Raw genomic sequence first — 14,011 nt, 5'->3', positions numbered from 1 at the left:
TGTAAGTTTGCCAACTGTCCTTTCTAGGGAAGGTCTTTCATATATTGTCCATATAAGTTCAAGTCCATTTGTTGTTGTTTCTTGTGTTCAAAAAAATTTATTTTTTATTGCCTAAAGTTTTACATGTCTTTTTCCCCAATTGACACCCCCCCGCCCCCGCTCAAGTCCATTTGTTAAGGGTGTGAAAACAGGCTTGGCTTTGTGGCAATGGTGGCTAGTAGTTGCTTTGTCAGAACTTCCTTGGCAAAATTAACAGCTGGAAACGACAGATGTCACCAAAATTTGGGGGTGGGGAAAGGGAGTTTTCTGGTCATGAAATCCAGATGCCTGAGTGTGGCCACTGCCTTTGAGGACATAGGGGACTTCTCTGGAGTTTTGGACTTGGGTTACAGTGGCTGAGAGAGAACAAGACTGGATCACCCAGAAGGCTTAATACCAGCTGGAATGAAAAGGTTAAGGTTCAGCACTGTACCAAATTTGTTCTCTCCAAAGAATTTGTTGCCCTGGCTGGTGTGGCTCAGTCGGTTGGAGCATCGTCCTGTACACCAAAAGGTGACAGGTCCGATTCCCAGTCAGGGAACACAAACCCAGGTTGTGGGTTCGGATCCTGGGTCAGGGTGGTGTGGGAGGCAAATGACTAATGTTTGATGTCTCTCTCTCTCAAATCAATTTAAAAACCTTTTTGTTGTCATTATTAATCCTCACCCAAGGATATTTTTCCATTGATATTTAGAGAGAGTGGAAGGGAAGGGGAGAGACAGAGAAAAACATCGATGTGAGAGAGACACATCAATTGTTTGCCTCCTGCACATGCCCTGACTGGGGTCTGGGATGAGCCTGCAACCAACGTACATGCCCTTGACTGGAATCGAACCCAAGACCCTTCAGTCCGAGGGCCGATACTCTAACCACTGAACCAAACTGGCTAGGGTTGTTGTTCTTTCTTTTAAATACAGGAAAAATGTGAAGAGAACAAAAACAGGCAATACATCATTCAGAAACCAATTAACATTTTAAAAACAGTCATATATGCACACATCTCATTTTCTCCCTCCTAACAGCTGGTGATCTGCACCCCTACAATGAGCAATGCCTCCCGTCATTTCACAAAAAGCGCCCACAGAAACTATCTGGGCCACAATGAAATAAAAAAATCTAATGTTCCATGTATCAAGTACTTTCAAAATATTTACTGGCTCCTATTAAGCATTATACTCAATCATTTTTAGAAGAGGGATGGGGGTGGGGTAAAGGAAATCACCCATGGAGTCTTAAATATTGATTATAAAAGCTTTTTGTAAAGCAACACAAATATTTCAAGGATAAATGCATTCCATTCCATAGATACAAACCTGGCAAAGAGAAACAAAAATTAATTATCTTGGGATTACACTTTTCAAAGGCCAACTGGACATGAGCCCTTGAGTATCTATTGTGAAGTGCGTGGGGCAAGTGGCCTTAAGGAAACTCTGACATGAGAGGTTTCCATTGGGCGTGGGGAAAACACCGCACTCATGAAATAAGGAAAAGAGGAAGTGAATGTGCTCACAGCCCAGGACGGGTGGCGAGGACCTCTACAGCTCCTGCTGGCTCAGGTCCGAGAATTTCCTTAAGAAATATATTTCTAGAAAGAGGGCTGTAGGGGACTGGAGGAAAAAGTCCAGTCCAAACATTTTCTCAGGAAAGGAAGGAGCTAAGTCATGGCGAGTTAAAATCCGGCTCCCTCATAGCAGTAGATTTAAGGCCTGGCAAGGTATTTAAAAACGTTCTTCAGGCAACTCTAGCAGAGAGGAGAGAACTCAGTGGCTCCTGCTGCTTCATGCCCTGCTGCTTTAGGGACTTTCATGGAGCCAGTAGCTAAGGACAAGATCCTACACACACTTCATCACTGGAAGAGAGAGGAAAACCAGCAGGCTTTCCAGGTATGGCTTGGCAACTTGTCAGTTCCCGTGGCATCAATCTGGGCTCCTGGCCCGAGACAGACAGGCCTCAGACAGGAGGAGATCTGGAGCGGATGGGAGAGCTGGTCAGGTAGGTGGTGTAAGGACTATCCCCAAACACGTTGGCATAGGACGACTTGAGGAACTGGACGTAGTTCTGCATGCTGCGGTTGGTGCTCTCCGACTGCTCCAGGCGATCTTTCAGGTCCTGCAGCCGGCTCTGGTAGCGGCGGTCAGCCTATGAGAAGAGGGGGCACGGGTCAAGTGTGTGTGAGATGCCCAGCACAGACAAGGCCACAGCAACGCAGAGGCTTTATTAGGGTTGCCAGGGGCTGATGGGGAGAGGATTGGGGAGTGACTGCTAATGGGTATAGACGAGTCTCTTTTTAAAAATATCCTAAACTTGTACAACTCTGAATATACTGAAAACCACTGAAAGATGCAGTTTAAATTTGTATAAAAGTGATTATCATGGTATATAAAATGATATCTTAAAGCCTTTAATAAAAAAATAAAAAGGGCCCTGGCTGGTTTGGCTCAGTGGATAGAGCAACGGCCTGCGGACTAAAGGGTCCCAGGTTCGATTCCAGCCAAGGGCACAGGCAGGCTCCATCCCCAGTAAGGGGTGTGCAGGAGGCAGCAAATCAATGATTCTCTCTCATCATTGGTGTTTCTATCTCTCTCTCCCTCTCTGAAGTCAATAAATTTTAAAAAAATTAAAATAAAAAAATAGATTAAAAAGTAAAAATTAAAAAATTAAAAGGATCTGCCTGGGGTATCCTTCGGGGATGAGAAAATGATTAGAAAAAAATTAAACCATGTCCTTTTCATAAAACAAGACACCTTGCCCTGCAGGTTCCAGGAAGCCAAAAGTTCAACCCACTACCATCTCTTCTGCCCTCTGCCCTCTGCCCTCTGCCTGACTCACATCGTCACGGCTCCGCCGCAGCTGGGTGAGTTCAGTTTTCGTCCTGCTCAGCTGGGTCTCAAGATCCAGGATTTTGTTCTGGGCTGCTCGTTCCTTGGAGACCGCGTGCTCCTTGGTTTGTTCCACCTGCCCAGAAGGAACAGAGGTGGAGGTGCCCACCTGAACACCTGGCAAGGAGAAGCCTGGGCCACTCCGCTATCTGGTCTCAAGAACCACACTTGCCATCACCATGGGGAGTTCTTTGGGGCCTCAGGGTGGGAGCTAACTATGGGGACTACCTCGCAACCATCTTTACCTGCCCTTTCCCAACACCCCGTGAGTCATCACACCTAAGATGTGACACGCCTGTCTGAGTCCCACGCAGGCAACAATTAAATGAGCAATCATGAGTCAGGTGTCAAGTCCTTCACAATAATTGCTCATTTGATCCTTATGGTGAATTCACGAGGCAGGTACTACTCTATGCCCATTTTTTTAGATGGGAAACTACGCTCAGAGAGATTATATGATTTGGCCAAGGTCACAGAGTCAGTTTGTAATGGAATTGACACTGACCTGCCTCCTAGCATCTTCAATGGCGCTCTCCAACTGCCTTGCCAGGGACCCACATTCCCGTGTTTTCTCCTCCAGCCGCAGCTGGGACTGGTGGATTGCCTCCTCCCTCTTGGCAATCACCTGTAGGAACTCGATATTCTGGGCACTGGTCGCCTCCAGTTTCCTAGGTGAAAGCGCTCAATCAGATCCTGTTCATGCCCATACCTGCCCTGTTCCACCCTGCCAGGGGGCTGCAGCCACCCTGGACCAGGGCTCTCATCACGCAGGGAATCTCCAAGGAGCCACAGGAATAAACCAAAGGAACCTGCTGATCAGCCAGGTGGCAAGGAACTGCAGCTGGAGCAGCTGGTTGGAGAACTGGGTGAGGAGCAGGAAAAGGAAGCAGATAGCCTGCAGTTGTGATAAGTGTGCACATCTTCATGTAATACAGCAACGGGCAGCTCGGGAAGGCGGGTTCCCTTATCCCCCCCCTTTCAGATGAAGAAACTCAGCCTCGGATGTGAAGTCATTGGCCCAGTGTCAGCACAGCTGATAGGCCTGTCACCAAAACCCATGCCCTCACTTCTGTTCACTGCTGCCTCCTTCAGCAAAGGGACTTCAGCTGGACCCCTCAGTATCTCGCGTGACCAGCCACGGGCAGCAGTGACCATCCCGATGTGCGAGCCCCGTCACCACTGCACTTCTGGAACATGCTCCGCTGTAAGGAGCTCTGCAAGTCCTGCTGAGTCCAGCTGCGTGTTTGAGGCCAGCAGCGCAGAGCAGAGGCGGGGCCCAAGAGACCAACTGGTTCAAGTCTCTACCTGTAGGCTGCGTGAGCAGGCACAGCCGCCCAGGGCCTCAGGCCTTTCAACTCCGAAACAAAGGCTCAAGCCCTCATCTCCCAGACACTAGACGCTCTGGAGGAAGGCAGGAGGCTAGGCTGCAGCTTTGCCAGGTACCAGCTGAGTGACCTTGGGCAAGTCACTGAACCTTTCCCGGAGCTCAGTTTCCTCATTTAAACCGGGATAATACCAACTACGCCCTACCTATACTGTTCGTCTTCGTTTGCCAGGTAATGTGCTGAGCCCTTTGAAGCTTATCTCATTGAAGACTCACAGTAACCCCATGCGCTACACTATTTTCCCTGCCTTGATCCCTTTCTCAAGATTAGTAATGAGAGGTTCAAAAGGATTAAATAATGGGACCCAAGGCCAGGGCTTCCGATTACTAAAGGTGTAGTATTCACCCGATTGCCTCCTACGTCCATAAGAAAAGAATCAGGATGCTTCTGGGAAGGGTGATCGGGAACACAGAGCAGAATGGGGAGGAAATGCCCCCACAGCAGCCTGCAGGCCCTGCGGGTTTGCTTGGACAAAGTGTGCCTGACAGGTGGTCCTGTGGGTGGTCTGCTGTTGACCACACTGTTCTGGAGCATCACCCTGGGCAGGAGACCACCTTCCTCTCTCCCACAATGCTTACCACTGCGCTGAAAGCAGCTTTTCCTCTGAGGTCTGCCTAGTACCTTCCAGCACACTAAGCCCAAAGCAGCTAAGCGGCTGAAAGTCTCAGGTCCTAGGAAGAAGACAGAGTCGGAACTGAGTGCCTCTAACCTCTCCAGTTCATCCACCTTCAGACTCAGCTGTTTATTTTCCTTCTGGGAAGCCTGGTGTTTCTCTCTCGCCATCTCCAGCTTGTCCCCCTGATGCTCGATCTAAAATGACAGGAACAGACTGGTTTACGAAAGAACTCCCGGTGCGGCCCTCCCTTCTCCCTGCGACCTGTGATCCACACCCAGGAGAGGCATGCTGCCCTCAGCAGGCATCCAAGTCTCAACACACAACCTGGAGGAGAGAGGAGAGCAGGGACAGGTTAGGTCCAGCTCCCAAGACTGTGGGCTTGCCCACACCCAGAAGCCAGGTTTGATCCTGCAGAACCACCGCCGACGCTTTCTTGATCAGGAGACGCCACTCAGTGGGATCCGGGGCAGACAGGAGAAGGCAGAAGCAGATGGCAGGCCCACACGAGACAGGGAGCGTTTTACCCATTACTTTGTCGGCAGTGCTGATTTCATTCTCCCTTAATTGGGACAAGTGCGGGCAAGGCAAGAGGAGAGCTATCAGTTCTTTCAGGCTGGCAAGTGCGAGAAGTTATCCAGAGGGATGCTCTACAGAGACCTCGGGTATCTGGGCATGCAAGGCCCTGAGATGCGCAGGTTCAAGATAACGAAGGTAACTGAAGGGTACTGGGGACATGGGCTTGGGAACCAGAGCGAGCTGGCTGGGTCCCAATCCCTGTTGATTAAAGATCAGCTCTGTGACCTCAGGAAATTCCTTCTCCCTCTCTGCCCTGGGCTGCGTTCTGTAAAATGGGCAATAAACCTTACAAAGTTCCTAGAAGGAGGAGAGGATGGTGGAGCACAGGGCATGTGCTCCAGCGGTGTTATTACAATGAAGCAGGTCCAGAGAGGGAAAGGGCCTTGCCCAAGGTCACACTGCAGATGAGAGGCATGTCATTTCTGAGGCATCGTAGGCATGGCTCCCGTTACCCAGAGGAGACTGCTTCTGGGCGGAAGGGAGCCCTCTTTCAGGACAGAATCTCAGGCAGCGGCTCTGCTGAGTAGGGAAGGCAGCTAAAGCAAGAAAGTGGGAAAAAAGAACACCTGCGGCTTGGTGCCTGTGGGTGCACGGCAGAGGACAGCAGCAGAGCATGCAGGGCAGAGGCAGGCGGAGACCTGCAGCACTGGGGGAGGGGTAACAGCAGGAAGGCCCAGCACCTCCAATGAGTGACGGCTCCTATAACTATAATCACTTGGTGCGAACACAAGGCATTTGGCACACCAGACTTTTATTTCACAGCACTGATGATAGCTCACTCCTTTCAGAAACGGCAGCCAAGAAAAAAGAAGTGGTCCTCCCACGGGGGGCGTGCAGCTCATCTTGGTAAGCGGGCCCCTGCTCGGGCCAGTTCGTGGGACCCTTTCTGCCAGTCCCTTACCCGGCTGCGCAGATCTGATATGATGGCTGAGAGGTCGATGTTCTTCCTCTCGTAGCCCTGCAGCTGGTCTTGGCACTCTGCAAGCTTAGACTCGGTGATCTTGAGGATGTCAGGCAGCTGCTGCAAGTCAGCCAGCTGGGACTGGAATTGCCTACGTGCCTGGGGTGGGGGAGGAAAAGCCCACTGTTGGGAAGGGCCCAGCTGCTGACGGGTAAAGAAGTGCAGCCTGCCCTCCCGCAGGCCACTGAGGGTGCCCAGTCATCATCAAATACCACCACCAGGACCCAGCAGGCGCTGTCCTAAGGGCTCTATGAATTACTCGTTTACTCCCCATAAAGTTGGTGTTGTTTTCCCCATATATGGACCTTGAGGATGAAAGGCTCATTTGCCAATGGTCACTGAGCTAGAGCCAAGACTAAAGCCTAGTTTAACTCCCAAGGCCCTAGAAAGGCAACCACAAAGCTGTAGGCAGGGGAAAGGGTAAGAACTCCTGGTCTCAGCCCCCCTGCTATTCATTAACAAGGAGACTGAGGACTAGAGAGGGCAGTGACTTGCCCACGGTTATGCAACAAGTCAGTGGCTGAGCCTGGACTCGGCCCATCTCCGAGGTTACTACTAAAATGATTGTTTGCTTCTAGACAGCCAAGCCAACTCTAGGCGAATACGGCTCCTTGGGGAACAGGATAGGAGGCACATTCTTGGATGGCACAAAATAAAGACAACATGCAGAACGAAATAGGCATGCCTAAGACATGGCATATCTCTGGATCTCTGGATTTGAATCCACTTGGAAGCTCCAAGCAGGGGAGATTTTTTTTTTTTTTTAAGGAAGTTGGAGATGAAAAAAACCAGGAGGGAGAAGGAGATAAAGAAGCATAAGCGAGAAGAGATGGGAGAATGTAAAGACCAGCTCAGCAATAAGAAACTTTGTTCACCTTTGCTGTCCACACCAGGGAAGATCAAAGGCAATGAGAGACAGACTGATGGACACAGAATTGGGGGGAGGAAGAAAGCAAGGAAGGGGAGCAGTACCGCTTCAATCTCTTTGTTCATCTCGTCTTTAAGGATCTTGTTCTCTTTGTCGCAGCGTTCCAGCTGGGCAGCTACTTCATCGGCCTCTAATCTGGTCTTCAACACCTAGGGACCAACAAAGCATCAGGCGGTCTTGGGCAGAGCCAAGTTTTGAAGGAAAAAACCTTCCACACCAAATCCCTCTCAGGAAAGGCCTCCTGGTCAATCTCCCAGCAGCTGAGAGGTGCTGCCCTTACGGGCAGGGGCACTTGAGAGAGACCTACCTGACTCTTATAGTTGTCAATCATCCCCTCATAATTCTTAGCCGATGCCTTCAGCTGCTGGACCTCGAGGTGCGCCTGATTGAGTTTGTCCTCCATTGGAGCGAAGCTAGCCTGGAAGAGGTGGCCCCGTGAGTAACCAACAAGAAGGTTCCAAGCAGGTAATCATCTCACCCTCAGTTCCTACTCCCAGGGGCCAGCAAAGGGAAGCCCCTTCTATTCAAACCCACACCAATGGTTTTCCTCAGAGAGGCACCAGGGCAAGTTTCCTAAGGTGTTCAACTCAAGTGAATATAGAGACAAGTAAGGGACACGTGTTTTCTTGTTCTCATTACAAAAGCAATAATAATCAGTAAAGAAAATGGGGATAAGACCAAGAAAAAATGAATCAGGATGCATGATACCTTGGTTTATGGCTATATATTAACAGTTGGGTAGCAGTTTTAATTTTCAACAAGAATGGGACTATACCATACTTATTGCTGTGCAACATACTTTTTCAACAATTATGTTATGAACTACTTCTGACGTCAATAAACGTCCTCCTGCAACCCAAACACTCACCTTAGCAGATGGGACAAAATAAATCATGTATCTCGATATAATAAAATAATAAGCAGTCATTAGAAGAGATAAAGCTTTTAAAAAAAAGACCTAAAAAGACATCCATGAGATATTGTTGAATGAGGAAAGCAGGCTGCAGAATAATGCATGAATGGGTTTGAATATGTATGTTAGTGTGTGGGGGAGGGGCCCTGGAAAAATACACATCCACAGTTAACAGAGACCTTTACTTCTATATCACATTCCTGTAATGTTTTACATTTTCACTATGAGCAGATTTTACCTTTGTAATTATAATATCTAAGAAAATACATTTCTACAAATATCACCAAATGGCCACACTACATTACCCTACACAGATATATCATCCTGTAAGTAACTGATATATCATCCTGTAAGTAACTCAACTAATGGTTAGACTTGGTAGCTGTCTTTTTTTGTTGTTAATTCTCACCCGAGATATTTTTCTTTTTTTAAAAAAAAATATATATTTTATTGATTTTTTTACAGAGAGGAAGGGAGAGGGATAGAGAGTTAGAAACATTGACGGGAGAGAAACATCGATCAGCTGCCTCCTGCACACTCCCTACTGGGGTTGTGCCCGCAACCAAGGTACATGCCCTTGACCAGAATCGAACCTGGGACCCTTCAGTCCGCAGGCCAACACTCTATCCACTGAGCTAAACTGGTTAGGGCCTGAGATATTTTTCCATTGATATTTAGGGAGAGTGGAAAAGAGAGGGAAAGACAGAGAGAAACATTGATGAGTGAGAAACACATCAATTGGTTACCTCCTGCATGAGCCCCAACCATGGCCTGGGCCAGGGAGGAGCCTGAAACCAAGGTACATGCCACTGACCAGAATCAAACCTGGGACCCTTTGGTCCGCAGGCTGACATGACACTCTGTTCCACTGAGCCAAACCAGCTAGGGCGAGGCTGTCTTTAATTTGCATTGCAACACCTGCACTACAACAAATACTACTCCACTCCCACACAGTGGCTAAAATGAAGTCTGATGTGTTGTGTTGACGAGGAGACATGGAGCAACTGATTCTCACATAACCCTGATGGGAGTGTAAATTTGCACAACTACTTTCTTATATAGTAATATGTACCAAAGCCACACTTCTGCACACCACCAGATGACCTGGCAATTCTGTTTCAAGGTATAAAACCTGTAAAAATACATGAAATTTGCACATAAAAAGATGTTCTATAACCCAAATGTCCATCCCCAGTAGGATGAATAAATTATGGTGCAGCCATACTGTACAGCATGGAGAATGAATAAACCGCCACACACAACGTGGATAACTTTCACAAAGCTAGGCACAAAGTTCAAAAACAGGCAAACTAATCTGTGATGACAGCAATCGGGATAATGGTCACCTTTTGAGGGGGAGTTTGTAACCAGGCAATGTCACAGGGGTGCTAGGAAGGTTCACTCAGGGTGACTGATGGACAGTGTGTGTTCATTTTTGTATGATGTACTTACTTAAAATCACTCTTACTTAACAAGCAGAAAACATAACTAAAAAAATAAACCTAGTCCAGCTGGTTTGGCTCAGTGGTTGAACATTGACCTATGAACCAGGAGGTCATGGTTCAATTCCCGGTCAGGGCATATGCCCAGATTGTGGGCTCAATCCCCAGTACTGGGCATGCAGGAGGCAACTGATGCATGTTATCTCTCATCATTGATGTTTCTATCTCTCTCTCCCTTTCTGAAATCAAGAAAAATATTTTTAAATAAATAAACCTAGATGCTACTGTCCAGATCAATTGAAACCAAGATCAAACCTGGCTCTGAAATGTCAACCTCTGTTCAGGTGCCTCTTGCCCCTGGCAAGCAAGGAGGATATATGGCAAGTGGTTATGAGCTAGAGCTCCAGACCCAGATTCAGGTTCAAATCCCAATGCCAACACTTCCAGGGGTAAAATCTTGGCAAGAAACTTGACCTTTCTCTAAGCCTCAATTTTCTTTTTTTTTTTCTTTTTAAATATATTTTATTGATTTTTTACAGAGAGGAAGGGAGTGGGATAGAGAGTTAGAAACATCGATGAGAGAGAAACACCGATCAGCTGCCTCCTGCACACCCCCTACTGGGGATGTGCCCGCAACCAAGGCACGTGCCCCTGATTGGAATCGAACCTGGGACCCCTCAGTCCTCAGGCCGACGCTCTATCCACTGAGCCAAACCCGTCAGGGCAGCCTCAATTTTCTTATTCTAGTAGAGATAATAATCACATTATTAGGTTAAAGTGAAAATGAATTCATGTGGAGGGGTCCCCTAGGAGAGTCAGTGTTAATTAACCTCAAAGTCAAGTCTACTGCATGTAACTAGCTGAGTGTCATGTTAGGCATTTTACATGCATCACCACATTCTCACAAGGACCTCATTTCCTCCCACTAGGGAACTGCAGCAACCAAGGGTGAGATGTCTCATCCAGGTCCCGGAGCTAGTAAGAGGCAGAGGCCGGACTTGCATCTGGGTTGTAGGTCTTAATTTAAATCTCTCGGACATTGCTTTCACTTTTTTTTAAAGTTGATTTCAGAGAGGAAAGGAGAGGGAGAGAGATATATAAACATCAATGATGAGAGAGAATCATTGATCGGCTGCCTCCTGCACACTCCCTACTGGGGATCGAGCCCTAACACAGACATGTACCCTTGACCGGAATCGAACAGGGAACCCTTCAGTCTGCAGGCTGATGCTCTATCCACTGAGCCAAACTGGTTAGGGCCTAAAGTTGTTTTTTATTTCGAGGTCACCCCAACCTAAATTACTAACTCAGTTAAAAATAATTTATTTCCTGTGGTATTATAATTGTGTTTTTTAAGTTAGCTAATTAAAGCTCCATATTTTTTATTCCCGCCTCTACACAGAAAAGTCAGTTTCACTGATTAAAAGTAACAGACAGTAAAACCCTCGTGTGGCCATTCATACAAGCTCCGACTCCAGAGCTCCTTAATCCCTCTGCTCCCTCCAGGCCCTGTGAAAACCGTCATGGTCATCTCTGGGGACCAACCAGGAAAGCCCAGCCGTCAGTGTCTTTGCCGTTCCCTATCTGTCCCAGCCCCAGCTCTCAATACAGACCTTCAGCCTCTCATTCTCTAGTTTAAATGCAGAATACTCGGCAGTCTGTCGGTGTAGTCTCTCCACCAGGCTGTCCCGGTCTTCCCGCATCTTCTCCTCCAAGGTTTGCTGTTGGTTCACGAGATCTGTCACTCGGCTGGAAGGTCACAAAGTGAAAGCAGACAGGGAGAATCAATTACACAGCTTCTGAGGAGCCCAGGAGTGGGGTCAAGTGTTCCTACCCAGGCCATGTCCCACCTTTTGGCCCCCTGCCTGCTCCCCAATATCCACTCTGAGAAGCAGCTGTATGTCCTGCCCTGGCATTGCGGCTTGTGGCATTCTCTTTATCCCACTTCTGATAACAACCTTTGGGATTTGTCTCCCATACCAACCCCTCGAAAAGCCTTCTCCATCCTGACTTCCCATGGGGCCGAGACACTTCCTGAAGACAAGGACCAGAGACTTGATCCCTTCCCAGCTCCCACAGCATCCCCCCTGCATCTCCCAGCCAATCAGGCCTTAAAGTTAGGGCAGAACCTGGCTGGGTGATCAGGGATACCACACCCTAGGCATGCCTATCCCTCAGGCACACATCACACTGTCAGTGTCTCCCAGACAGTGACAGGTGTCATGACTGGCTTGTTCACATGTGTGAGCACTCACCTAGCTCAGGCAAGAATGGCAATGAATGTATGAAACAGGGAAAGAAGTCAGCTCGGCAGGCAGCTGCCCACCTGTGCTCCAGCCCTTCGCCTTCCCCTCAGTCACTGAGCAGGGCAGTCATCCAAGCCTCAGAGCAGCACTGGCGCTCACAGATGCTCCTCGTCCATCTTGACCACAGGCCCGATACAGACCTTTCTATGCTGTATGTTCTCAGTATTGATCAGTTATGATTCAGTCAGCACTGACTGGGCCCAGGCAAACACATCACGTTGTTTTACCTGGCAAACTCCTACTCACCCTTCAAAACCCAGTTCAGACTTCCTTCCTCAGGGCATCTCTCCCCTGTACCATATATCCTTCTATCTTAAGATCTGTTTTCTCCCATTAGATGGAGACCTTTCTGAGGGCAGCACCTGGCATAGGGGCTGGCACATAGCAGGTTCGCTAGATTGAGTTGAAGACAACAGAAGACTCTTCCTCAGGGAAGACTTCCCTGACCTGGAGACCAAGTCAGTGCCCCGTGACCTGTCCTCGGCCCAGATAGTCCAGGTCTCTGCAGCCCCATCGCCTCCATTTGAATACAGGTTTGTAACCTCCATGAGAGCAGAGAAGCATTTCTTGTTTTTACTGCTGTGACCCTAAAGGCCAGCACATAGCCTGGGACATAGGAGATGCTCAATATTTTTAACGGAGTGAACACATGAATATAGCTGACCCTGAGAATGACAGAACAGTCACTGGGGAGTACACAGGCCATAACTCTGATGTACTGACTGGTTGGCAAAACAGCAGACACAGGGATTGCCAGCCATCCCATCCCCGAGAGCAGGAATGAGGTGCCAGTGGGCCTGTGCCCATTTCCTGTGGTGTGCAGATTAGCAGCCACCCCAGGCCCAAGCCTGTCAGCAGAGAAGCCTGGCCCCAGGACTGCTTGGGGGGCAGGACCGTGGGTACTGGGGCTGGAACCAGGACCCGGGGTCCAACCAGAAAGCCCACCTCAGGGCTGCCTGCATCCCAGTCCAATGCAGCCCTTGACTGGAGGAGACCAAATGGCAGCCGTGTGTGATGTGACTGCCTCGGGTCGCCAGGCTCCTCCCACCTGCATGCCCACCTCCCTCAGTCGGCCCGCGCGCCCTCTCCCAACACAGACGTACTCATTCAGGACAATAATTTCCAGCTCGAGGTCCCCCTTGTCTTTCACAACTTGGTTGTAGCGGCTCCTCCATGACTCCAGAGTGGATAAAGCTTCAGCAACGTAAAGATCCTGGGAACACGGGACAGCAGGGCCCATCAGCCTGGTGTCAGTGCTAAGGCCGAGGGAGCTGGGGGCTGGGTCACCCTGGCCGGCCCCCGACCCTCCCTCCTGCAAGCCCTCTCTAGAGAGCACCGAGAGTGACAGGGGAGGCCAGCTGTTGCTTTTAGACTTCCAACAATCGCATGCACCCTGTTTGCAAATCCTTCCTTAATCATCATTCCTACCCACAACATCGAAGTGGCTAAACTGTCCAGTCATCTCCAGCCAGCCTTCCTTTGTCACCCTTTACCCACTTAATCCCCCTCTGCCTCCCTCTCCACCCAGCTCTCCATCCTATCGGCTCATTCACCCACGCCAGTGCCATTTCCCCTCCATCCACCCACCCAGCCACCTCTATCCAGCTTTTCCTCCTCCATCCACCCACACCACCTGCGTTCAGCCACCATCCACTACCCACTATCTAACCACCCCACCTCCATCTCCAGCAGCCCTCCTCCGGGAAGGCCTGCTACCTTGTCAGCAAGTTGCACGTGCAGCTGCTCAGCATACTCCTCGCTCTTCTCAGCTCGTTCCTTCTGGGCTCGGATGGCCTTCTTTAAAGACTCTTTGTCTCGATCTCCCTTTTGCTTCAATTCCTTCAACTGCTCCATGATGGCCTCCACTTCCGCCTTGTGCTGGTTCCCACTGCGTTCCAGGTTCTGGGAGGGGAGGGCCAGGGAGCAGATTGAAAGGAAAGGGACGAGGTGAGGGAGAGAGTCAAAG

The 14,011-nt window shown here is 49.2% G+C and overlaps 1 protein-coding gene across 13 annotated transcripts in view; it reads right to left on the bottom strand.

Annotated features, from left to right (window-relative positions):
- Positions 1-88: 88 nt before the first annotated feature.
- ODF2 (outer dense fiber of sperm tails 2) overlaps positions 89-14,011 on the bottom strand; it is a 34,815-nt gene continuing 20,892 nt past the window's right edge. For 9 of the 13 annotated variants that reach the window (XM_080670959.1, XM_080670964.1, XM_080670965.1 and 6 more), the window contains 10 exons: positions 13,762-13,947; positions 13,149-13,258; positions 11,353-11,488; positions 7,692-7,802; positions 7,429-7,533; positions 6,397-6,555; positions 5,013-5,113; positions 3,424-3,586; positions 2,869-2,994; positions 89-2,178 (listed from right to left, as the gene is read on the bottom strand). In XM_080670959.1, the coding sequence (XP_080527085.1) occupies positions 1,990-2,178; positions 2,869-2,994; positions 3,424-3,586; positions 5,013-5,113; positions 6,397-6,555; positions 7,429-7,533; positions 7,692-7,802; positions 11,353-11,488; positions 13,149-13,258; positions 13,762-13,947 (1,386 nt within the window). In that variant the 3' untranslated portion in view covers positions 89-1,989. Of the gene's footprint in view, positions 2,179-2,868; positions 2,995-3,423; positions 3,587-5,012; positions 5,114-6,227; positions 6,556-7,428; positions 7,534-7,691; positions 7,803-11,352; positions 11,489-13,148; positions 13,259-13,761; positions 13,948-14,011 lie in introns of those variants that run through there. The other 4 variants (XM_080670961.1, XM_080670962.1, XM_080670960.1 and 1 more) reach the window with 1 other exon arrangement.

Source organism: Plecotus auritus (assembly GCF_963455305.1).
Source record: "Plecotus auritus genome assembly, chromosome: 5".
Lineage (NCBI taxonomy): Eukaryota > Metazoa > Chordata > Mammalia > Chiroptera > Vespertilionidae > Plecotus > Plecotus auritus.
This window is presented reverse-complemented; position numbering and strand designations above follow the sequence as displayed.